Here is a 27,525-nt window from a genome sequence, read left to right on the forward strand (position 1 = left end):
CCAATCGTTGGAGCGCACGTGGGAACGTAATTTCCGGTGAAAACATCGTTGACAGCAGTGGTTGACAGATTGGTGGACAATTTTCCACGTCACAGATTGATTTCAATTGTTGTCATTGATTGTTGGACTTGCCATTATGCAATTTGACATAAGAAGGTTCGTAAAGTGCAAAAATAATTATCTCATTGTTAATGTTTTACTTGCATTTGCGCTGAAATTCCAGATATCTTTTTTCTTCAAATCTTCTACATGTATGCAAGTTGCACAATTGGTTTTCTGTACCATTTATCTGCATGGTGCACTGCACGCATGTCCACACGGACCCAGTTGTCTATGGTGCAAATATGTTTTAGGTCTAGATTACTCTGGTGATTCAAATTATGGCTTCAGAGTAACCATAAGCTCAATAAGCTCAGTTAGCACCTGCATATGCAGGGTGTCCTGCCTTCGAGTCCTATGCTAAGTAAGCAGATGTTTTCCTCCATAGAAGTACATTGGCAACAAGGTAAATTAAGGCATTGCAGACTACTATGGAAAGGTTTCTACCGAGCATGAAATTTGCAGGGGCTATACAGTGCTGTACAGGTCGTCTAGACTTCAACTGGATAATTTGAGAGACATTCTTGTGATCTAAACATTGTCTCATATTCACGATATCGACATTATGGATAAAATCCCGTTTTCCGGTATAAACCACTAATAAACGCCTGTTCCCGTTTTCACGGTGAGGGGGGTATCGGCCATTACGCTACATGGCGGTAGTGTTTAGATTATCCTTTTTTAAAGTTTTAAACAAAGAAAATGAATAAAAAAAAGTATTGCAGATTATCATTAAACATTGTTGTAATTAAGATATAGCAAAAATATCCTCAAAGTTTACTTTATTTTTGAAATTTTATCTTTTATTCTACACTGCCGCTTCCGTGGCTCGATACCGAAGGTGTGAAATTTTTTGCATTGTTCAAGATAAACAGATTATTTTTGCAAAAAACAATGTTGCCGAAGTCGTAGAATAGTATTTCCATTGTGAGAAAGATCTTTCATAAATACTTATCCTCTGGCAAAAATAATCGCTCATAGTGTACACAGTCTTTATATCGGTTAATCTCGCCGACCCCCCTAACCCTATGTACGGAAATACCGGAAAACGGGATTTATCAATAATGTCGATATGGTGAATAGTCATAGAAAGACAAAATGTCTTTTGATCAAAACAGTCAAATTAGCTTAAGCAATAAAAAATAATGAAAGAATAATCAAAACACTCATTTGAGAATGTGCAAATTTATTTCAAAGGTAGAAAATTAATTTAATTATCTTAAATAACAAGTTGTTTAAATGAATAAATAATGTTGCTGTAATGAAATGATTGTTTTAACAAAGATTTCATGGTTTTTCAACACTTAAGCTAAATCCAGTCTTTCAATTGAAAGACATTTTGTCTTTTAAACAAGACACAATGTTTAGATTGAGAGAATGTCTCTCAATCCAGGTGAAGTCTCTGACCTGTTGTAACCAGAAGCCTGGTTAGCTCAGTTGGCAAAGCACTAGTCCAGGTTGTGACATAATTATCATTCGTTTCATTTCAGTCTGATATTACGTCCTACTCATTCACATCTGAAAACAGGCGCAGTTGTTAGTGATTCGTATATTAAAATAAATTTAAAGTTCCAGATGATAAGAAATGAAAGAAATATTTTAATTTGCTGTAGGTAATTATAACATTAATCTTGTGAACAGAAACAGTCTTTTAATAGCATATTCTGCATAAAACCTATTGAAAAAATAGCTATTAAATATATGCATAAACATACGGCAATTAGCACAGTGTAGGATTGTGCTCAATTTCTCCACCAAACTTTATCATAGGTGTTCATAAAAAAACAAGCACATGAGAATAGATATAAATCAGGGCTCTCGTTTGCTTTTTGGGACTGGGGCCAGGGTCCATGCAAGGGGGGAATTTGCATGATTTTTCAAAAAAATTCTTTTGACGGGGAATATCAAACGCGAAAAGAAATACAAACAGATATAAACATTCTTTTCAACTTTACTGACCCAAACCTGAATTCTGTTAATTATAAACTCTGCTGTATGAATTATGCCAAATATAAACAACCTTATTTAGACATCACACTGTTTTTTTTCTCTGAGCCACAGAATTTTTGGAAAGTTTCAAACAATAAAATTTTAAGGCCAACAAATCAACTGCAAAGCGCTTAGCACTGAATCTGATGTTCTTGGACTTGAGGGGGGAATTTTTTTGAAATGGGGGAAAAAACATACCATTGTGAGGGGGGGAATGGGGCCGATATTCGGCCCCAAATTTTGCCAAATGAGAGCCCTGTAAATACATCTCTCCAAACATGTTTTGCTTTCAATTGCATTTGATGTTTGTTCCTTGTTTAAGTTGTAAAAATACAAATAGTTATGCACTAATACATGTAGAATCAGCCAAAGATGGTGTGCTGCCTTTTAAATGCTATCCCGAAAGGTATATTTGATGGCGAATGAAATACATGTACACCAATAGTGATGTAATAAAGCTGTGACATCACCAATGGAGAAAAACAAAGCGATAATATAGGTCAATGGTAGACAAGTTTTTCAGGTACTGCAAAGTGCTCATGACACAAAACCAAGAACAAGAATAAAATTCTATTCAGCGATATTTTTCTTTTTGCCATTAAATCAAAATTGTACTATCAATCATATCTCAAAGACTGAAGTACCTCAATTACGCGGATTTTAAAAAGCCATTGCTTGTTACTCTGTGTACAGACCGTCAGGGGAGGTAGCTGGATTGGGACTAGTAGAGCAACTGACTGACAAGCAGGGGATCATGGGTTCGTGTCCTACACTGGGTAGAATGTTTTTTCTCCTTCAAGTTCAAAAAAAAAATAGTAAGATATTTTTGTTTTTTTACAGACATTCTGTAATTAAATATAGACAATTCATACATTTAAGGATTTTTCTGTCTGTAAATTTACTACGGACTCCCTTCAGCAGATGGATTTTCACAAATCTTAATCTTGTTTTTAACTGATTCCAATAGGCACTTACAGGGACGACTAGGAAATAGAAACTCCTTTAAAAAATTCATGTCAGAAACAGATGATGGATGTTCACCATACTTGATCTGAAACATCTTTGTGATGATCTCTTTAAAATGTGTTCAAATTGTTGACGCTGGTCCTTTTTAGGGACAGATAGAACTTAAATTAGAAAAAGTCTTTACAACTTCTTATTACTCAAACCACTTGATGGTCTGTAGCACCTTTTAATGGTCTTCTTCCAAATTTGTACAGGTGGTGTCACTTGATCTTTTTAAGGGACTGTAGTGATAAAATTATAAAAGAAACTTTAAACAAAATAGAAAAAGTGGAGACTTGACAGGTCGCTCAACACAACAAAAATGAAAATGTTGCAGGCTCGGTTTGATTGAACCTGTTCTTGGCCAATAGTGGAAATGCATGCCGTCCATGCCTTCTAGCCCCAGGTTGAGCAGAACTCAACATTTAACATGCTAAAAGTACAAAAATTAATTTAGAAACATCCGCAGATGTATTCATAGGGTGGTGCTCATGGAACCTTCAATGATACACTAGCATGTAATTCCATGAAAAGTGGCGTATGGTCCCCAGTTAAAATAATGGGTTTGCCCTAAACGAGAAAACAATGAGCAGAACTAAACAAACTGGAATTTAGAAAGGGATCTGAGGTTATGTAGCATGCATATCACAGGAACTGTCGAAAGATAAAATTAAAAAGCAGGCACCATAATCCAAGGGGTGATTATACAATATCCAAAACTATGAAAGCGGGAGTATTGGAACCACCCAGCCCGAAATGTTCAAGCAGATAAACTTAACAGTACCAATTAATAACACGACATAAAAGTCATGCATAATGATCTGAGAAGATCGAAATATAACTTGTGCTTATGAAGCACTTAATAAATCTTCAACAACCTTGTTCCATAGCATACATGTATGTGTTTGTTCAGACTGTTCTGCATAACAGAGGTAACAATAGAAATGGAATACTTGAAAGATCTTTACTAAACTTGGTCTGTATAAACCTCTCTCTGCTTCATTTAAGCATTTCCATTTGACTGTAGGTAGGGGCTGCCAGAGTTGAAAAGTTTTTAAACATCATCTTCTCTTGAACTTGTTTTTACCAAACTTGACTTTCAGCATGTTTGGTTTGAGAGCTCTCAAGTTTGCTTTATAATGTTCTTGTGTTTTGGGGTCATCACAGCAAACAATGGAAAAATCTTTAAAATAGTTTTAATGATTTGCTTAATGGATCTTCACTGATATTGATCGAAGCAGTTAAGGTTTAAAGTAGGGCTGTCATTGATTGGGTCTTTGGCATATCGACAATACCGATATATCAGAAGACAAATATCGACGATACATCGATATACCGATTATTAAGTTAGATTAACAACCTTTTAGTTCATATGCATACTATATACCGTCCTGTAAATGCTATTTTTAGTTTTATTGCATACTTATCATATTACTGTTTGATTGTGTTGTATTTGTATTTATGAAATAAAAGAAATAAAAATTAATAAAATCTTTCATTTTTATTTTGCCTTCACTTCTCTTTTACATTTATCTAAATGTACAATTTTGTGAACTTAATTGTTTTTGAGGGTCTGGGTGTTTATCTGGATAGTTTTTTCTCTCTGTAAAATATCGATTTTTGAAAATGGGAATCGATAATCGATCGACAAAAATATATCGTTGATACATCGATATCGTTTCTATCGATGACAGCCGTAGTTTAAAGTCACAGTCCTCCTGAGGTGAGCAACTTCCACCTATTTGGGCCTCTTGTCTAATGTATAATGTCAATGTCCTAGCTATAGTTTGAAAGGACCTGAATAGGCGTAGCAGTCTAGACGTGTATATAATTTTAAATTTTTAAACAGTGTACAAAGAGAGACTTTAGTATTTCAGATGTTTTTATACTGCGCATGTACAGTATTTTAATCAAATCATGAGTAATTACTCTTCTAGAATGAGGCGATTACTGAAGATGAAGATGATGTGCTCACACTGTTTGCTATTTTTAAGTCCCGTGCCCTCTAGCACTATTGTGATCACTCACTATACATCCATTTGCTGTCTTCCAGCAATACCTTTCAAATGCATCTCATTTGAATACAATTAAGATTTTATCAATATTTTGGCTACAATAAAACAATATACAGGAAGTATTTAGACATAATATTTTGAGATCTTATCAACTGGGATGTTCACTCTTTTCCTAATGATCAGTTAGGTATTTCTGAAGCATTTTTTGATGAAATGAAAACCAGCTTAAACAATTTCTCTCTTTCAGATTTGACATATATCGGAAGGTACCGAAGGATCTGACCCAACCGACACTGACTGGAGCATGTATATCAATATGCAGTGTACTGTTCATGCTATATCTGTTTCTGTCCGAGCTCGCTGGATTCCTCCAACATGAAGTGTAAGTGATTTATATACAATTACAGAGCTCATGCCTGCACAAATATTCCTCTCACTGAAATTGTGTGGGTATGGCTGAACCTCCAACCCCCAGACACAAATCATTGCCTTACACAAAAACTAATGATAAGATAGAAAACTCTGCTTAAAAGAAATCAGTTTTACAATGAAAGACACTGATGAAAATGTGGTTGAATTTGCAAATAACAAACTTATTAATAAGATGATTTTGTTTTTGAACAAGATCACTGTTCTGAGTTCAGATGTGATCGGAAGGAATTATATCTCAAAGGCACAGCCCTTGTGAAATAATAATACATAATGTATATGCATGTGAATGACAATGATTTTTTTCAAGAGCAATTCACTGTTCGGCATATATTATTTTGATTGTAACATGAAGGATTACTACCAATGTACTTGATGACATCTACCAGATAGTTGCCTGTTTAGTGCCCTTTTCATTTTCATGACATATTCACTTTGTCTCATAATAATTAATAGAGAAACCACTTGGGTTGTGTTAGAATGAATTGTTTAGAGTGAAAGTTGCATCAGAGTGATATTTTTGAAAGTATTCAGGTGTACATAAAATACTATATTGTTCTTAAACTTTTCTATAAAATTCTCATTACATACATCTATATTCCTAGTAAGAGGTTAGTACTTTTGGTCAAAATAAATATTCAGAATGTTTTTATGCCCCCGGCATCTACTGATGCGGGAGGCATATAGTGAACGTCCAATCGGTTCGTCCGTCCGTCCGTCCGTACGAGGTTAACCAAATGGGACCGTTTCGTCTAGCATTAATACCACTTACTAGAATGACTTGATACTAATGCAGATGTAACTGTGACCATTCCTCATCTTCAGACATCACCTGACTTCAGTTTGACCTTGACCTTGACCTCATTTTGGACTTATGCTGCTTTATATGTGCCATCTCTTGGTTAACCAAATGGGACCGTTTCGTCTAGCATCAATACCGCTTACAAGAATGAGTTGATACAATGCAGATGTAACCTATGACCATTCCTCATCTTCAAACATCACCTGACCTCAGTTTGACCTTGACCTCATTTTGGACTTAGGTTGCTTTATATGGGCCATCTCTTGGTAAACAAAATGGGACCGTTTTGTCTAGCATTAATACCGCTTACAAGAATGAATTGATACTAATGCAGATGTAACCTGTGACCATTCCACATCTTAAAACATCACCTTACCTCAGTTTGACCTTGACCTCATTTAGGACTTGGGTTGCTTTGTATCGACAAGGATGCCACCGGGGGCATCAAGCGTTTATTGAACGCAGCTTCTTGCTTTAATCTGTCAGTTTCTGTTTTGATTTTCAAGAGGTAATTATCACAGCACTGACTAGACTTCCGATTTTTTCTAGCCATTTTGCTGCTGTTTCATTAAGAAGCTGTATTTATATAACTTTTAATCTGGAATATTTTATTAAAATAAGAAAGTCACCAATTTGCAAAATAATTTGCTGAAAGTCACAATTGTAAGTGTTGCAGGTTATGTTTAAAATATCTTTTAATGAGAAAAAATACAGGTGTAAACTTGTTTAAATGTTAAGTCATTATTTATTTTGCTTGAAGAATTGATAGTAAAAATGACAACCTATGATGTAAATTAAGAAATGACAACCTTATGTAAATTTAAATTATTCAGTTAAGATGTAAGCCTCAGGATAAACTTGGTTTATCTTGCATTATTAAATGATTTAGTGTATGAAATTATTTTTTGTCCAGTGGCATTGCAATATTTATCAAATTATCGGGAAATTTATATTTACTTAGTCCTTTATTAACCCAGAAAGTCACATACTGTAGGTGGAGCTTAAATTTGTAAACAAAAAATAAGACAAATTTAATTTGATAAAATGTTTTCTTATATTACAGTGTCAGTGAGCTGGTGGTAGATGACCCTGTGAAATACTCAGAAAAAATTCCAGTATTTTTAAATATTACCTTGATGAATACAAAATGTGAATGTAAGTATACAAGACCTGGTAGATATACTGAGCTACTTCGAACTTGAGTGGCTTAATATGTACTTACATTGGTCTCACTTGCTTGGAATATAGAAGGGTGCTGGCTTGGAAACAACTGGTGATGAAATGAATTTCGAAAAGATAACCATCTGTAAAATGTGTAAATCTTTGAAGGAACATCCCCATTAACCCTTAGCCTGCTAAATTTCTAAAAGGACTGTTCCGTCATTCAGTTTGGGCAATACCATTTATTATTCGAAGGGGTGTTCACTGAAAATTTACTAACTGAATAGCAAACAGTGCAGACCATGATCAGCCTGCACAGATGTGCAGGCTGATCTTGGTCTGCACTGGTCGCAAAGGCAAAACTAATCGCCGCCAGCAGGCTAAGGGTTAATAATGCTCGTGATGATTGCTGTTTTCAGCTTGACTATTCGAAGAATAAGTAGAGCTGTCCTACTCGCCTGCATTGCTGTTACACCTTGGTTAAGTTTTTTGTACCAGTTTAATTTCAACCAAACCTTTTAAGATAAAGCTTTGAATCTTTCAACACTTGTGTGCCATCACCATGTCCAGTTTTAGGCAAGAGTACATAACTCCATGAAGGATTTTGGCTGAATTATGGGTCCTCTTGGTTAAGTTTTTCATACCAATCCATATTTTGTGTAAACTGTTTGACATATGGCTTGAAACTATAATCACTTATTTATTATAACAGTCTCTATCTGTAGGCAAGAGTTGATAACTGTGTCATCTATTTTGGCTGAATTATGGCCCTTTTTGGACTTGGAAATTTGTACAATTTTCTTACAAGTCCATGTTTTGTCAAAACAATTTGGCATGAAGCCTTGGAACTTTGAATTCTTGTTTATCATATGATTTCCATCTGTAGGCAATAGTACGTAACTCTGTCAACTAATTTGGATGAATTATGGTGGTTTTTGGACTTGGAAATTGGCTCAGTTTTTGTTCTGTAACAAGTCAATATTTTGTCAAAACTATTTGACATGTGGCTTTGAAACTGAACACTTGTTTATTGTCATGATCTCCTTATGTAGGCAAAAGTACATAAATCTGTCAACTATTTTGGCTGAATTATGGCCCCTTTTGGACATGGAAATCAGTTAAATTTTTTTACCAGTCCATATTTTGCCTAACCTGTTTGTCATATGGCTTTGAAACTTTGACTACTTGTTCACCATCAGACTCTACATATGTAGGCAAGATTAAATAACTAAGACAAGGACTTTAGCTCAGTTGTGACCCTATTTTGGCATAGAAATTAGTTAAGTTTTGCATACCATTCCATATTTTGTCTAAACTGTTTGATGTATGGCTTTGAAACTTTGAACACTTGCTTACCATCATGGTCACACATTGCCATATAGTGAAAGACTTATCCAAATCCACAAATACAGATACATTGTTTGTCTTATCTTTTTTCTTCTTTTGTCTGAAAATCTCTGGTAATATTTTGACCCCATACTTCCATCAATTCTTCGAATACAGTCAAGCTCGCTGTCAACAAACAGCTCTTGTTATGTCCCCTGTCCCCTCACAGTGATCACTCACCATACATCCATTTGTTGGCTGCTAACAATATTCTGAGTCATTTGAATTCAGTTCAGATTTTATAAATATTCTTAGTAAAGTTAACAACATACAACAGGTATTTAACATACAACATAACATTGTGAGATTCTTTCATTGCCGCTGTGAAATAAGTCTTTAAAAAGTCATGGCTACCATTGTTTGGATTATTTCCTGTATTTAGATGTATTGCATATACATGTGTGTACAATAGCCATTCGGATACTGCAAATTTCAAAGGTTTTAAGGTATTACCTAGGGCTGGATATCAGACCTGGAACCGTAATGGTGTCAGCAGCTGGCACTGATTATTATGTCTCCCCACCTCTGGGGGAGACATATTGTTTTTGCCCTGTACGTCTGTCCGTCCGTACGTCACACTTCATTTCCGAGCAATAACTGGAGAACCATTTGAACTAGAACCTTCAAACTTCATAGGGTTGTAGGGCTGCTGGAGTAGACGACCCCTGTTGTTTTGGGGGCCACTCTGTCAAAGGTCAAGGTCACAGGGGCCCGAACATTGAAAACCATTTCTGATCAGTAACTTTTGCCCTGTCCGTTTGTCCATCGGTCCGTACGTCACACTTCATTTCCGAGCAATAACTGGAGAACCATTTGACCTAGAACCTTCAAACTTCATAGGGTTGTAGGGCTGCTGGAGTTGACCACCCCTGTTGTTTTTTGGGGTCACTCCCTCAAAGGTCAAGGTCACAGGGGCCTGAACATTGAAAACCATTTCCGATCAGTAACTAGAGAACCACTTGACCCAGAATGTTGAAACTAAATAGGATGATTGGTCATGAAGGGTAGATGACCCCTATTGATTTTGGGGTCACTCCGTCAAAGGTCAAGTTCACAGGGGCCTGAGCATTGAAAACCATTTCCGGTCAGTAACTTGAGAACCACTTGACCCAGAATGATGAAACTTCATAGGATGATTGTTCATGCAGAGTAGATGACCCCTAACGATTTTGGGGTCACTCTGTTAAAGGTCAAGGTCACAGGGGCCTGAACACGGAAAACCATTTCCAATCAATAACTTAAGAACCTCTCAACCCAGAATGTTGAAACTTCATAGGATGATTGTTCATGCAGAGTAAATGACCCTTATTGTTTTTGGGGTCACTCCGTTAAAGGTCATTGTCACAGGGGCCTGAACATTGATAACCAGTTCCGATCAATAACTTGAGAACCACTTGACCCAGAATGTTGAAACTTCATAGGATGATTGAACATGCAGAGTAGATGACCCCTATTGATTTTGGGGTCAGTTAATTAAAGGTCAAGGTCACAGTGGCCTGTTCATGTAAAATCATTTTTTGGAAATAACTTGGGAACCACATGACCTAGAATCTTGAAACTTAATAGGATGATTGGACATGCAGAGTAGATGACCCCTATTCATTTTGAGGTCACTTGATCAAAGGTCAAGGTCAAAGGAGCCTAAACAGTGACTTGAGAACCACTAGGCCAGGAGTGTTGAAATTTAGTGGGATGACTGGACATGCCAAGTAGATGATCCCTATTGCAGCCAACCATCAGTGTCTCTTTGACTTTCGCTCCTGACCCCTATTGACTTCTTGCCTATAGGACTTTGCATTGGGGGAGACATGCGCTTTTTTACAAAAGCATTTTCTAGTTGTTATTAAACATAGAATTAAACAAAGTCTTGGACAGAGCCTTGGTTGCGCCTTTACTGAATAAACTCCAGTAGCTGATAGAGTACATATTACAGTTGTAGGATTGGACATTCAAGATGATATGGGCAGACATGAAGTTGGTTTCCAAGACAACACTGAAAAGATTCCACAAAATGATGATACAGGATGCAGAATGGAAACTCATTTCTTGATTAACAAGGTAATGTTTGGAGTACCATAATTATATATGTTTATATAGTATAGTTTTTATAAATTCTATATGAAGATCAAATGCAGTCAAGCAAAATGATAGGAGACTTGGTTTGATTGAGTCTGTCCAAGATAATGAAGTTCAACATTAGTGTAACAAGATTCATACCCATAGCTCCTGAAGTCATCCTGCAATATTTTGAGAATTATGCTCTTTTTAAACATGTAAAGGTTGGTTAAAGTTTTTCAATAACAATACTTTTTAAAAGTACAAATATTACATTAAAAATTCACACTCATCTTTCAGGTATTGACACAATGTTATGACAACAGTCCCATAACTGAATTTAACAAAATTATTTCTGGTCTTGGTCTTCTTGGTTGAAGTTTTGCATACAAAGTGCTCTGTCAATAGTCATTGCAGATATTGAACTGAAACGTTAAGCAAGTTATTGCTGTGGATAAAACATTGCAAAAGGTGCATATCCAACAAATCTGTATTGTATTTTGACAAAGCTATGTTCCTTTTTTGACTACGAAAAGTTTTGCCTGGAAATAAGGATCTCCAGAACTGATGCAGATGCTTGGCTGAAATTTCACAAAGGTGTTGGGTGCAGTTGAACAAGATCACAGCATTAAATCCCTTACAAGAATTTGGACAGACACTATACCTGATCTTAGATAGAAAATCCAATTACTGACAAGCCTTGGAATAAACAGCATGCTGTAATGGGACAGTTCTTGTATTGTTTGTAGCATAATGTTACAAAATCCTTTTCAAGTTACGTATTTTGAATTAAGAAGATGACTACAATTTTCATCCCAATGAATTTACACAAAAAAAATAGGAATTGGTATAATGAAAAGTAGCCTACATTGGCACAGTGAGTGTTGGAATGTGTGATAATGAACATATCTTATTAAATAAGATAAATAATTTACAAGGTATTTCTCCGAGAATAAAAGAATAACTTAATTGTTTAATATGCAGAGGCAGTGCTTTGTTTGACAGTGGTGAGGTATATATTGAAGTTTTTGCTCAAAATGTGATTATTTAAAAAAAAAAAGAGAAGGTTACTTTACTGTTACAGCCAACTCACTTTGTAAAGTGACTGGATACATTTCTTATCTTACTGTAAATGAAGATTAAATTGTAGCAGATGGCTGAGTATTTACTGATAATTTAAGTTACTGGCACCAGCTGGTATCAAATGTTATGTGTTGTTGATAATGTGTAATGTTGGATTATATAAAGGGGTGTGTTTCTACATATTTTGTGTACAAGACGGGTATTGTTTTGACCACAGTTCATGTTTGTTTTCTGCATATTGTAGATAAGCTGTTATTGAACAGACCCATATCACCTGTAGTCAGATCTGCATTAAGCTGTCAGCTCAAGACAAATTGAAATTAGAACAAAAAGTCAGTTTGGGACATCAAGGTTCTAGCTGCTTAAGGCAAGTGGCTGCTTCAGTCGAGTGACCACTACTTCAAGATGTGTTTTAAATTTTAAATAATTCAATTAAAACCTTTGTACTTTTCTTTAAATTTCTTTTATCTTCTGTAGGTTCCTGGAAATTTCCATGTATCAACACATGCAGCTAAACATCAGCCAGCACAAGGTGATATGAGACATGTAGTTCATAAACTAAGGTTTGGCATGGACTTGGAGGAAGGAAAGGTAAGATATGGTGCATAGAGTTCATAAACTGAGACTTAGCGTTGACCTGAATGAATAATAGTAGATATGATGTGTATAGTTCTTAACTAACACTTGGTATCGGCCTGGAGAAAGGAAAGTAGATAATTATATAGCATATTGTTTGGTATGCACCTTAAAAAATCAAAGTAGGAAATTTTGAAGTGAAATATAAAGTTTGTAATTAACCTTGAAGACGGAATGTGAAATATGAAAAATATAGTTCATAAACTAAGCTTTGGCTCTCATCTGGAGGAAAGAAAATAGATATAAGCATATACATGTAGTTCATAAACTAAAGTTTGGTATGAACCTCGGAGAAGGAAAGTTAGATATGAGGAATATAGTTCACCAGTTATATTTTTTGTGGACCTTGGAGAGAAAGATGGATCTGAGGAATGTAGTTCACAAGCTAAGGGGTTTTATAAACCTCAAAGAAAGAATTGTAGATAATGAGGAATGTATTTAACAAAGTAAGGTATTGTTCAAACTTTTGGGAAGGAACGATAGATATGATGAATATAGTTTGATAGATGTTAGTTGCTAACAATGTTTCTTCAAGCTTCCACAACAGTCAAATATTAGACCTTCATCGGGGCCTGAAGTTATACAAGAAGTCTTGCCAGAATATTGCAGGGGGTTTGAACTTTATGGCTTTTAAAGTGGCCTTAAATTATGTTAATTTTAGTCCTTAATTTGGTCAATTTCAGCCCATAAATTAACCCTTAATTTTCTTCATGATCCACTTGAAAGCCTGAATTGTTCATAGTATTACGTAGATGTAGGCTTGTCGATAGAAAGTGTTATATATAATATTGTTATACATTTGCAGAATGTGAAGGGATCATTTAACCCAATGGAAAGTTTAGATAAAGGCAATGGTAATGGTAAGTCAGAAATATTTCTGGTAGCATTCACTCATATTTCAGAAATGTTTACAAATATAAGGTATATCATATTAGAAAAACAAAACAGTTTTTTTAGAAAAGTTAGTTTTTTGCATTAGATGAAATAAGTTTGCTTTCAGATGTTAAATAAGTGAAATATGTATAGTTTGATATTGGGCAGATACTGGAAACTTGTTTTGGATTGAGCCTGCTGTGGAAGATTACCAACCTTGTTTCAAGAACTGCTGCAGTAAAATATTAAAACATTGATGATTATTTTGCTGCTATTCACTAAAAGCATGGAAGTTGATATTTATGCTAACATGACCTGATTTGATTTCCTGTTAAACAAAGAAAGCTGAAAACTATGTCTTATTATTCAACACTTCATTTTTCTGACGTCAAAATTATTAAGTCATAGCTTTGACAGCATAGCGGCACGCTGAAAAAGAATTCAGCAGAATAGGACACATATTTGATAGATATCGTCAAGGACGTACATAATAATCCTTGATAACTTGTTAGAATCGAGATAATATTTTTCAAACAATAATTTGCTCATGAATAAAATCATTGTCATTTAGGTGCGTATTATTATATGACTCCGGCTGCGCCTTTGTGATATAATTGCTTTGCATCTTAAAGGTGGATAATCAGATTTTGGCCATGTAACAGATTTGTTCGAAACTTTAGCATCTGATCATTTACACTCATTTATGTTCACTTAACACTTAATACAAATTAGATTTTCACTGGAAGTATTTTTAAAATTTCATTTTCCTATCCTGGTTGCCCAACCAAGATAGAGTTATTTTATCATAAGTATAAATTTGATAAACATACTTTGCCTAAGGAAATGTAGAAATATTAGACATATTGTAATATATTTGTAAAATATTTGCATTAAAAATTATGTATTTAGATGGAATTCATTAGAAACGCAAGTTTGAAAAATTATTATTACCTCCCTTACCTCTCATATTAAAGGGGAGTAATTACAAAATTTTATAAAAATAATAAAATATACATTTCAAATAGGAATCTAACTCTATGTAATGTCGGTCTTTTTGTTCCTTAAATAATTCTCTACCAGAATATACAAAAAGTAAAAAATGTCATTAAATGTTGATTAAACGTGATTGACCACCTTTAACTCCAGACAATGATTTTATTCAATGAAAAATCGCTATTTGGGATATATTATTTCTTAAATATAGTAAAAAACACCTATCAAGTTAATTAGCCTGGTATTTTCAATTCAGCAGTGTGTAGTTTTAAAGTCTAAATATGTATTCCTGCTTATACATAATTGAGTCATTGTAATAGTAGCTTTGAACCAAGAAAGTTTTGCCATCAAATGACTACGTCTTGTAGGTTGATCTTTGGAGCTTTAAAGTAAACAGTTACGCTAACTTTTTATCAGTGAGCATAGTTATATCTTATTAGTAGTATATCAAAAAGACCGTAACTTGCATTTATATAAAATGACATTTTAAATCTACAGTACTATGTATGAGTCAGTTTTTGTTTTATATATTTCAGCTCAGGCGACACATGATTACATTATCCGAGTGGTGCCTTCTGTTTACGTGAATAAAGATAACACGAAGAGATATCCGTACCAATATACATATTCTTACAGGGTAAACGTCTTCATTCTTCATCAGTATACTTCAGTCTAAACAGTTCTGGATTTAACCTTATCCTGCTAAATTTCTAAAATGAACTTGTCCATCTTTTAATTTGGACAGTACCATTAACTGTAAAAAGGTGTGCTTACCAAAAAGAGACTGACTGTATAGCAAACAGTGCAACCATGATCTTTGTCTGCACTGGTAGAAAAGGCAGAATCACTTGCCGCCAGCAGGCTAAGGGTTAAATAAGTTGCAGAGAAAAAATTCTGATATAATGTGTAAGTTGTTTAATCAGACTTGTCAGTAATTTGCTAGCAATATTTAGAGGGAAAAACATGTAAACTTCTCAAAACTTTATGAAAATTTATACAATATTAGATATGAACTGAAGGTACAGTGGAAATTTGCTCACCTGAGCATTGATATCCTGAGCACCTATGCCTGCTTGAGTAACTCTTGTGATCCTTTGGCATTGTATAAGCTATTTTTAACAATGATACCTAGCCATTTCTGTTTCAGGAATAATTTACATTTAGTTTAGTTGAAAAGTTATGAGATACTGAGAGAGATGAACAGTTTATCTGAAAAAGAATCCTGTTCAGATCTGCTGTTATCTGTAAACATTGAAGTTTTGTAACTTGGCTAAGTAGTTTTCTTAGAAGTTTTTTCAGAAACGCATTTTTACTTGTATAAATTGTTTTACGTATATAAATTGGAAGTTGGAGATTTATTGATGTTCAGATAAATTGTGGACTTTTTTTCTGCTACTCGCTACCAATGACTGAATGTTGAAGAAGTGGCACATGTTGTGGCAATGGATAAACGTAGATTATATATTTTGCAAAGAATTTTTCTAATAGTATTTTCTATATTAACATTAGGAAATAATTCAGTATGGTCATGGAGGCCATATGATGCCAGCAATTTGGTTCCGTTATGAAATGAGTCCTATAACAGTCCAGTATACAGAAAGAAGACAACCTTTTTATCATTTTCTTACCACGGTAAGTGTGTAGGACACGGAGGAATATATATATGGTGTGTATTCATCAAAACTATGAGTCTGAAATTTAGGCTTGGACTTTAAAAAGTAACAGCACTAGCCAGTTTATTTGATTCCTTTTCAAACTTGGCAGAATTGTTTTCCATATGTGTTTAGCAGTTGTAAAATAATTAGATTCGTAGATACCCATGTATAATGCGCAGTTTTTTGACCCCCGGGACCACCCCCGAATCATGGGTGTGCATAATACACAGGTATAGACAACTTTCCAACTTCAACAAGTTTGTTACCGATGTTCGCCATTTTGGTAAAGGGAAACTACTCCCCGCGCTTACTGTCACCGCTAAAATCTAAGACTGCCGTTACGTTCCGTAAAAGATCGAATGGTTTATTTTTCTTTCAAACAAAATTAATTTCATATAAATTTAAAAGTATTTTGATGAAAGAAATGTTAATAAATCACAAAAATTATGATACGGATTAAAGATCGAGAATTATCTTTAACCGAGATCAAACTGTGAACAACATAATTGACACGAAGTGACAAGTAAATTGCTGGTAATTACTGGCTATTTGATAGTGACAAAAAGACTATCACACCTTTTGTTATTGGTTTGAATTGAGAAGCTCATGTCATTTTGAAAGATACCATTCGAAATATGAATCAGCTGCTGTTTATTATTCAAAATAGTTAATTAAAGGTAAAACAACAAATAAACAATATTTTATGTTTTATTTTCAAGAAAACAAAAATCGATAGTACCGCGAGACCGATGCTGCTCCCCGCCGCGAAATAAAATTTATTACCGTGTCGATATAAACTTACTTTCATTTTCCATCCACCTCAAAATTGACCAAAAATGTTTTTTCCCCGGGATTTTGGGCCAAAATCGAGGGTGCGCATTATACATGGGTATCTATGGTAATCATTAATTGCTGGTAAATAAATAAATCTGAGTATTTTTCCCTTTTTTTTGACATTCTTCATTTTGGCTGAATATTCACGATTTCTTTGTTTTTTTTCAACAATTTTTTCAGGAGTACTAGTGTTGATATACTTTAATGTCCAAGTCATAACTTTTAAACTCAGCATGATGATGAATACATGCAGTGTTGTGGAATGTAAAAAAAGAGCATACTTGACTCATACCTTTCTCTAATTACATTTACAACTTACCGTTTCTGTTTGCCAAAGGGGTGTTGGGCAGGTCATAGAAAGATACAGACTGTTATGAAAAGACTGTGTTGGATCTTTTAGTGAATTAAAATCAGATTGATTTGAGAAAGTATGCTCTCTTTGTGCATTTATGACAGCACTTTCAAAGTCAAAGTGAGACAGAATTTCGTAATGAGTGATTTCTGGATACAGAAATAAACCTTATTGTCTTGAATGCAGTTTTCTGGCTTAATAAAATGGAAGGTTAAATAGTGACCACTAAGACTGACCATGTACAACTACCCTGGCTGTATATCAGTAAATCACTCAATACCAGAATCTGTTGGTCACTCGTTAAATATGTGATACTTACTTCCTTTTGCTTGTAAATAAACTTATAACAGGAAAAGATGATACCAAACCGTTCTCCTGCTGTCTGGTTCAAGTATGAAATGAGCCCTATCACTGTACAATACACGGAAACCAGAAAACCCTTTTATCGTTACCTGACCACTGTGAGTAATTGGCACAAAATTTACCCTGTAACATCTGGATATTGCTTTTCTTAGTTTAACTCAGTTTTGTGGTGCTTCCATTCAGTCAGTTTACATCATAGATTTACATCACATTGATTTCATTTTTGCATATAGCTTTCTTTATTTCTTTTTCCTTGCTGAGAGAGGGTTTTATTTATATTTTCTTTGGTCATACAGTTTTATTTTTGGTAGTCTGTTTTCAATACTACTGATTTGAGCCGTGGTTTGGGTTAAATTTCTTTCTAGTTGATCTATCCAGATTATTGTTGAAGGTTTTTAGATTTACCTGTACACCTCTACCAGTACCATAGATAGTACATATACCTGGGTGAGTACCTAGTGCCTTCCATCACAAGATTTCTTGGTGCTACTGAAAACTTCTGCAAAATTTCCATCTTATGATATAGTGTAGACCACATATGATATTCTGTAATATACATTCTTTATAGATTAGAAGTCTCTATTAGCTTATCTTAGCATGAAGTGCTAAGGTGAGCTGTTGTGATAGCACTGTGTCTGTTTGTCACCTGGTTTTGACTTCACCAGTAATTTGACTGTTTACACTCCAAAGGTCACAACTCTAAACCCAGTCTGAATGAAACCAGGTCAGAAAGTTTGCCCCCAATAAAATCTTGAATTAGTTTTTAGCTCACCTGTCACGAAGTGACATGGTGAGCTGTTGTGACTGCTTGATGTCCGTCGTGCGTAGTACGTCGTGCGTCAACAATTTCTAAAAAAAATCTTCTTCTTGAAAATCACTGGGCAGAATAACACCAAACTTCACAGGAATGATCCTTGGGTGGCCCCCTTTCAAAATTATTCAAAGAATTGAATTCCATGCAGAACTCTGGTTGCCATGGCAACTGAAAGGAAAAACTTTAAAAATCTTCTTGTCCAAAACCACAGGGCCTAGGGCTTTGATATCTGATGTGTAGCATCATCTAGTGGTCCTCTACCAAAATTATTCAAATTATCCCCCTAGGGTCAAATATGGCCCCGCCCCGGGGTCACATGGTTTATATAGACTTATATAGGGAAAACTTTGAAAATCTTCTTGTACAAAACCACATGGCCTAGGGCTTTGATATTTGGTATTTAGCATCATCTAGTGGTCCTCTACCAAGATTGTTCAAATTATCCCCCTAGGGTCAAATATGGCCCCGCTCCAGGGGTACCAAGTTTTACATAGACTATATAGGAAATTTTTTTAAAATCTTCTTGTCTGAAACCACAACAGTTAGACCTTTGATATTTGGTTTGTAGCATTGTCTTATGGTCCTCAACCAAAATTGTTCAAATTGTATCCCTTGGGTGAAAAGAGGCCCTGCCCTGGGGGTCCCAAATTTTATATAGACTTGTATAGGAAAAAGCTTTAAAAATCTTCTTGTCTGAAACCATATTACCTAGGCTTTTGATATTTGGTATGATGCATTGTCTAGCAGTCCTCTACACCAAAATTGTTCAAATTATGCCCCTGGGGTTAAAAGAGGCCCCCCCCCCTCCGGGTCACTTAGTTGATATGTGAGTTATATAGGAAAAATACTTAAAAATCATCTGATCCTATTTCCAGGACTGTTTAATTATAATTACCTGATGACCCCAAGTAATATGATGTCACTTGAATGTGACCTTGACCTACTGACTTACTTTCTTGCTTTTTAAGATACAGCTTTGAAATTTTGATGACATACACAGTTTTTGCACACAAATCGTAAGACTGAATTTCATTGACCATGAATGTGACCTACTGACTTTCTTAATATTTTATCATTAGTTTGACATTTGAAACTTGTAGCTCATCTTACTCAGGTGAGCGATCCAGGGTCATCATGACCCTCTTGTTTATGGATCATCTGGGGTGAAAATCTCGGTCTTTAGGTCATATGGTAAGAAGAACTTGTAACACTGTAGAGGTCACATTTTCTACCTGATCTTCATAAAACTTTTTATAAAATCTAGGTCAAGATTGAACCAGGATTATCTGTGATTAACATCCATGTGACTAGGTCCTGAAATAGAAAAACCTTATGATGTCAGATTTTAAACCTGCTCTAACTAAATCTTTGGCAGAATCTTGGCTGAATTTTTGTCTTTATGGAATCTAGCTCAAGATGAAAAGTGGGATATCTGACATTAAAAAACTAAGTCACTATGTCAGATAATCGAAAACCTTGTTAACACTCAAAAGGCAATATTTTTCTGTCAGATCTTAGACTATGATTTAGATCAAATTTGAAGTTGGACTGTCCGAAGTTAAAAACTAAGTCACTTGGCAAAAATAGAAAAACCTTGACAAAACTCCAGATGCCACATTTTCTACCTGATCTATCTTCATGAAACCTGGATGTCAGAAAATTGATTTTGTGAAATCTAGATCAAGTCAGAAACTAGGTCACCATTGTGAAATTATAGAAAACTTGCTAAACACATTCTACACATGATTTGCACCCCGCCCCCCTCGGGCACATGTCACTGTTTAACTTTGTATGACGGTAAGAGATTTTGCTTTATCTCCATGATTCTAGAAGGTATAAAAGTTTTGATTCCATACCTTTTATCTTTATTTCAACCATAAATGATATGTTAAACCAAATGTTTTAGTCATATGTGGTTGTGCAAACGATCCAAATTAAAGCATAAAATATGATAAGAATGCTTATTTTAATGAAATCTTGGTGAAAAGAATTGGATATTAGGTAATTTGTTGTAAGAACAAGGTCAGATGAGTTATACTGCTTTATAGCCCTTGTGTATCAAATTAACTGTATGTATGAATGAGTAAATGTTTTGAGAACTAATATATATTTTAAGGATGATACACATAACCTAAAATTTACGTATTTACAAATTATTATTTCATCCCAGATTCAGACACATACATGCCTACATCTATTACACTTGTATCTTAATACATTCATATCACATACTATAAACACAAAATGATTTATTTTAGTTTTATAAAATTAAAGAATTGTTGGTTTGGGTGTAAATCAGTATATTAACAATGTATTATCAGCCCTGTGAAAATAACATTTTTGAATGAAATCGTGATTTAGAACCTGTTATATTTAAGCTAAAACTCTAATTTTGTTATTTGTCAAATTAATTTTATCAGAGGTTGAACTCATTTACATCTATACACATTGACTTAATCTTCAACACTGAAACAGAGTTGTATATTCTATATTTCGATACAGTAAAAAAATATCACATTTTGATTCGGATTTGCCGTTTCTTACATTAATTTAGTATTGCATTTTGAGGTGAATTTCTAACACAGTTTATCTCACAGGAACAGGTTGTAACTTCATGCAGTGAAACGGCTAGGTTAAACTTAATAGGTTATGGTTAAGTTTTGTTTTCTTGATTACTGATTAGATTTAATTAGTCATGTATTTAAATTTTATTTTTAGAATAAATGTATCTCAAAATTTGTTATTGATTATATTTTTTAGATTTTAATTGGCCTTTTGTGTTAAATTAAATTACTGACTCACAGATTTTTGCTGTTGGTCAATTACTTATATGCATTGAAATCAGCCAGTTTTAGAAAGTAGAGAAAAGTTTAATAGAAGTACATTTTTGTATGGTCTTGTTATTTGAGAACATAGTTTTATATTATTTGCATTGCTGTAGAAACTGAGTAAGTTATATGCTAACTTATATCTTTTCTATTACAAATTTTTTTAAAACATTACAAAAGTTTGGCACTGGTTTCTGGTTTATATTCATTTTGGTAACTTTGGTAAGTTTAACTGAAGGCTGTTTCAGGTGTTGTGAGCATGCTGTGTTTATATGTCCAAATGTTTGTCTGTCAAATTGGCCTACAACTAAATCTCTTGGAAAATGAAGGTGCAAGATTAAAAATAAAGTTATTTATTTTTGGAAAACACATTCTTCAGTTTTGAAACAGTCTTCTTACTTCTAAATTGGTCACCGGTATTACTGTTTGTTTCAATTAAATTAAACAGGATGCACAATTAGGCTGTCAAAATATGAAAATAAATATACCACCATAAGTGACTAAAGAGAGGTAACTCTAGTATGACAACCATAATTTTCAAGTTTACAGATGTCATCAGTATTTACAATACGTATTGATTCAAAATAAGCTTTAAATTTATTTACAAGTAATTCATGTACATTGAAAGATTTCATTGCCTTGCAGTTAAATTGTGATTAATGAAATTGATCTGTATCAAAACCAGTTACTGTTCAAGTGTAACTATAAATAGCTTTCCTGGGTTAACTTATTTTTGTTGAGCTGTTCTGTATATGTGCGTGCGTCCGTCCGGATTTGTTTGTACGGACCATAACTTTGACATGCATGGAGCAATCTCGTTTATATTTGGCATGAATGTTAACCTCATTGAGACGGAGTGTCTTGCACAAACTGCAGGTTCCTATCTCAAAGGTCAGGGTCACACTTGGAGGTCAAAGGTTAAATTCAATAATGACTTTGTCCGGAGCATTTCTTCTTCATGCATGGAGGGATTTTGATGTAACTTGGCACAAATGTTCACAACTATGTGACGGAGTGTCATGTGCAAGAACCAGGACCCTAGGTCTAAGGTCAAGGTCACACTTAGAGGTCAAATGTCAGATACAAGAATGACTTTGTCTGGAGCATTTCTTTTTCATGCATGGAGGGATTTTGATGTAACTTGGCACAATTGTTCACCATAATGAGACGGAGTGTCATGTGCAAGAACCTAGAATTACTTCCCTTTGTTGTTATTATGAATAGCTTATATTTTAACTTTTTCATTACTGGTCGTAGGGAAAAATCAAGACCACTTTTCTGTAGTACAATATGCATGGTACATCCAATTTTGACCTATCTCTACTGGTAAGGATTTGTGTGTGGACTTAGATTTTTTTTAAAGATTTACTTCCTTTTGTTGTTAATAACTTTTATTAGTGTAACTTTTTGCAGTCATTTTTCATTTGGCATAAATGTTTGCCTCAATGAGACAGGGTTTCATGTGCAACTCCTAGTCCTGACAGCTGGCAGGCTCGACATGTTGCCCGTGGGCATCTAGTTACTAAAGATACTGCATAGTCACTGCATTATGAACATGAAACTGAAAAAAAATGCCGTTAGTCAGTGTAAACATTTATGTTCCACATTGCAGTATTGTATTCAATGCATGCATAGTTCCAAATACATACTGGTACACATTTGAGTAAATTATTTTGTAAATTTTTCCCTGTTACTGTTTTTCAGGTATGTGCCATAGTTGGTGGGACATTTACAGTTGCGGGTATATTTGACTCGTGTGTATTCACTGCGTATGAGATTATCAGGAAGGCGGAGCTTGGAAAACTGAGCTGAGAACAAGCTGCATATAGAGTTTTATTTTCTAATTTTAAAAAAATTATTATTTTATTAACAGAGCAATAATGTACAGTTGTTTAGAGGGACATAACCTCGTAATGTATTTTCAGAATTGATACAGCATATTTTTTTGCCAATACTTGTAAGTAAGATGTGAAAACTGTCCGATTTGGCTTAAACCACTTTTAAAAGTTGTCTGGAAAGTTATTTATGTAAAGAGTAAAAATGTGAATGAAAATAGTAGAAATTAGCTGAAGTGTGTAGCATGCAACAAAATATTTATCTGTTGTATTCAGTTACTCTACAAATGTTTTCATTTGGATAGAAACCTATGGTGTTTTGACATAACTCTGGGGGCAAGTGGCCTTAAAATTTAGTGATATATTTGTATATATGATAATTAGTTTATACAATTTCAAATATATGGTAAAATGTATGGATGAAATAGTTCAGCTGTATGATTATTAACTGGATTTAAGGTCTCAGTTTGGAAGATTTTTTGAAATCGTAAGACTTTTATCTTTTAAATTAATGTTTATTCCCCCTAGTGTTAAAGACCCAGAAGGCATAATTATAGTGTTTGAATTGTCAGTCTATCCTTCAGAAGGGATGTCCGTCTATCTGTCTGTCTGTCACACTTTCTTGTGTACTCTATTGCTACAGTTTTCATCCAGTTGAAATGAAACTTGGTTTATCATGTTTGTTATTGTGGGAGTGAAAGAAAGCTATTACATAATTTTGGTATCACACTAGTGTAATAAATTTTGACATTGATGTTGTTCAAAGAGACATTTGTTTAATTAACTAGTTCTGTTATTGGTAAAAGAAAGAAGAAATTTTGATGTTTCAGCAGGAAAAGCTAACATGTGTTTAAAGAATATTACATTTGTGTTTTCCCACATTGAGTTTTATTATTTTATTCAACTTGTTTAATAAATTCAGTATGAAAACACACTCGTGTAATATCCTCGGTATACATAATCAACATGAAGTGGAGATGCACATGTAATTGGAACTTTCATGTTCGTTAATTTTTTAGGATCTATGGCCCTTTTTGAGGCTTTGATATATTACAGACACATTAAAACAGTGTGCACTTGACTCGTCCATAATTTTCATCCTGTTTAAATGAAAATTTGTATATGCCATCAGCATCAAGTGGACATGTACATACTTCCAGGACTTTCCATATCCAACTATAATTTTTTTTACTTATAGCCTGTTTTTGGACTTGGAAATATTACATTAAAACATTCTAACTCAACTCCTACAGTTTCCATCTATTTAAAATGAAACTTGGTATACAATACCAACAAGAAATGGACATCATAATATTTTTGGGACTTCTATGTCTGATTATATTTTTCTTGAGTTTTCAGGAGGTATGTGACATACAGTTTTAACTGCAATTTAGGTCTTGATATTTGAAACCTTCACTGTTAATCTTGCTACCAGTATAATTTGGAAATGGATTGCTCTGTCTCATAAACAGGAACATTCCATTCTTTGATATTTGGCTGAAATATAAGACTGTTACTTAATTTTATATTAGCTTCTGTTTATTTACATTGTAAATGTTAAGGGGGATGGTTTTATAATGTGTTTGTAAATAATTGAAATTAGGCAATATTTTAAGATTGTTATAAATGTAATATAATCAATGTGTAGGAAGTATAAATATGTACTGAAAGATATAGCTTACAGGTGTTTCAGTTATGTCATAAATGACAACAGTAAAAATTTTGTTTGTTTGATTTTTAACACACTTCAGTTTACATGTAACACATGCAAATAAGACTGGCCCACCTTATAACATTTTTACTGAACAGTGACAAAATGTGACAATCACTTGGAGTAAAAGTGGCTTTCAACCACCCTGCTCAAATTGACTAAGATGGACAAACAAGACCATCTGAATTAAAACTTTAAAATTACAAAATATCCGTGTACTGAAAACTATCCATTTTAAGTGTGGATTTTATGTTTTGTGATCAAATTTACTAGGGTGTGGATATATGAAGGACTTTTATTATCTGTATCCTAGTAGATCATACATGTAGCTTTACTCCTAATACCTAACTACACTTGAAGAATAAAAATGTTCTCTAAGATATAGTTAGGGGACACTTAAGATATTATGGTACATGATGGTATGATGTTGTCTTTGCCAGTATCAGAGATGTGAGTGCCTTACACTTGTTCACAACAACATTATATCTGTTGTTTTTAGAATTCATTAAATATACTGCAGCATTTTTGTACATGCCTGATGTAAATCACTGGTACACTTGTACCAAAAAAGAATGATGGTATATTTAGTTGAGGAATGGACATGTGTATACATTATGAAAATGTAATTGACCTAATAAAGGAACAGTTAAGTACAGATGTCAGTTCAGACTATATATAACAGCTGCAATACAGAAGGAGTTTGCTGAATGTGGGTCTGCTTTCCTAGAGGTTTTGTATATAAGGCAGTTTATGACCACCTCACAACATCCAGAATACACTTACTACATAAAACAACAGAGAAATTGCAAACCAGTTCCATGGAGGAAAGATATGCTTTTGTGTCAAACTATCAATGATAGTAATATTGGATTAAAATTTTCCCCATCAAGGTTGTATACTATCGAGACACAAGCTTTCATAATCCATCAGCAGTTTAATCTGTTGTTACACCTTTAAACATTAACTGATGAAGACATTTATTTTAAAATTAAATGCTAATGTATTTAGCAAACAATTCGAAAACAGCTGTTTTTGTAAAGTAGATATAACTAGTTTTTCCTTTGTTATGCATGTTGCATGTTACAGAATATATTTTGGAAAAAGAATCTTGTTAATTTTTTGTTTAGTTGGTTTAATGTGTTATTGCTGCAGTTTTTACCACCTGAATACTGATAAAAGTACAGTGTCATAACATAGGATATGTTATATAGTTGAGGCAGTTTAGTAGTGTCAGGGTAGCAATAATATTTAAAGCTTTTTGCGAGTGGAATGCAAATAATGGTTAATGTCATGACTTCTTTTTCCATGTTAGCTTGTTAAGGGTTTTACAAACTGCATTGTGACAACAAAGCAGATTTTATGTTACTTTTTTGCATAAATTTGCAATTATTTTAGTTATTATGTGTTGGAAAATGTGTTTCTGGAAAACTGTATGTAATGCTAGATTTCTATTTTATTGGTTTGTATAGTCGCTGTAGAATAGCAATAATTTAGTTTTATGCAATTTTCTTTACCTATTAATGCTACTTATTTGATTCAGCACAGTTGTATCTCATAGTTTGAAACATTTTCCAGAGTATAAATCTACTGCTAGTTAGATGCTTCTTATGAAATGTTATGTCCTGTTTTTCAGTGGTTAACTGAATTTAACAAAGAATTATTTTCTGATAAAGTGTATTTTTTTAGCATCTGAACAGCAAAAATATATGTTTGATATTTTCAGTTGTTAATCAAAATAAACTTTAGGATTTACAGGAACATAATATTTTGGTTTAAAGTTTAAATGACAAAAATTTCATAGAATTATGATGCCATGACATTTTACCTGATGTATGGCAGAGAAAATAGTTGAAACCTCTATTATGAACTTATTTTCATTAGCTCTCACTAGATTTTACATTTTCGGTTATGGTTTTGTTGCTTCAGATGTTCACTTGACAAACAATATTTCTACCTTGCACTGACACAGACAGAGATCCACTGCTACTAGTACTGTGAAGAATTATACATTTAGATTGGGTTGTTTCAGATGTTAGCATATTCAAACTTTATCAGGAACGTATCTATAACTTAAAGCTTTATGTTAGCATTTCGTTTGACCTTTTTGAACTAGTTTGTTAATTGAAATGTTGCTCGAAATGTAAGACTTCATGAAATGTTTCTAATTGCCTTATCTGTCTTATTAAGTATCATCTTATCTTGTAAATAAACATAGACAGAAGGTGCAAATTTGTTTTGCATGGCCGATGAAAAATTAAGAATGGTTAAAGATGTGAGAAAAATTAAGTCAAGATTTGTCAGAGCTTCTCATAAACTGCTTTCAAATTTTCTGTTCCTTTATAGTAAGCACAGTCCTAGAATCATTACAGCCCTCTTGTTTGTCTATCTCACGGTAGGGACCAAAGCTTTTAATTATTTTTTTTTTAAAATTTTACAAACTAGCAACATTTGTGATATTTTAAACTCATGTGTACTAACTACTATGTTGTGACATATTTTTATTATATTTCTACTGTTGAAATGCATTGATATTTCTCAACATAGCTAAATATTCTATTTTTCGGTTAAAACGTTGGTGTTTTTTGCTAAAAATAAACAAAATGAACA

At 33.8% G+C, this 27,525-nt stretch overlaps 1 protein-coding gene across 2 annotated transcripts; it reads left to right on the forward strand.

Annotated features, from left to right (window-relative positions):
* On the forward strand, positions 1 to 27,350 carry LOC123546437 (endoplasmic reticulum-Golgi intermediate compartment protein 1-like). 2 transcript variants are annotated; one of them, XM_053550792.1, is made up of 9 exons: positions 1 to 156; positions 5,356 to 5,490; positions 7,403 to 7,494; positions 10,820 to 10,944; positions 12,502 to 12,615; positions 13,466 to 13,520; positions 15,063 to 15,163; positions 16,036 to 16,158; positions 23,077 to 27,350. In XM_053550792.1, exons 1-9 carry the CDS (start codon positions 137 to 139, stop codon positions 23,182 to 23,184), a joined length of 873 nt encoding a protein of 290 aa, XP_053406767.1. In that variant the 5' UTR covers positions 1 to 136; the 3' UTR covers positions 23,185 to 27,350. The 2 variants fall into 2 exon arrangements, with proteins under 2 accessions (XP_053406767.1, XP_053406768.1); XM_053550793.1 differs by lacking the exon at positions 16,036 to 16,158 and adding an exon at positions 17,718 to 17,828.
* The last annotated feature ends 175 nt before the right edge of the window (positions 27,351 to 27,525 follow it).

Source organism: Mercenaria mercenaria, chromosome 9 (assembly GCF_021730395.1).
Source record: "Mercenaria mercenaria strain notata chromosome 9, MADL_Memer_1, whole genome shotgun sequence".
Taxonomy (NCBI): Eukaryota; Metazoa; Mollusca; class Bivalvia; order Venerida; family Veneridae; genus Mercenaria; species Mercenaria mercenaria.

Excerpts from the sequence above, each read along its gene's own strand:
- LOC123546437 (XM_053550792.1), top strand. The coding sequence starts at position 137 with ATGCAATTTGACATAAGAAG. Across the intron at positions 157-5,355 it reads ATGCAATTTGACATAAGAAG|ATTTGACATATATCGGAAGG; the intron begins GTTCGTAAAGTG and ends TCTCTCTTTCAG. Across the intron at positions 5,491-7,402 it reads GGATTCCTCCAACATGAAGT|TGTCAGTGAGCTGGTGGTAG; the intron begins GTAAGTGATTTA and ends CTTATATTACAG.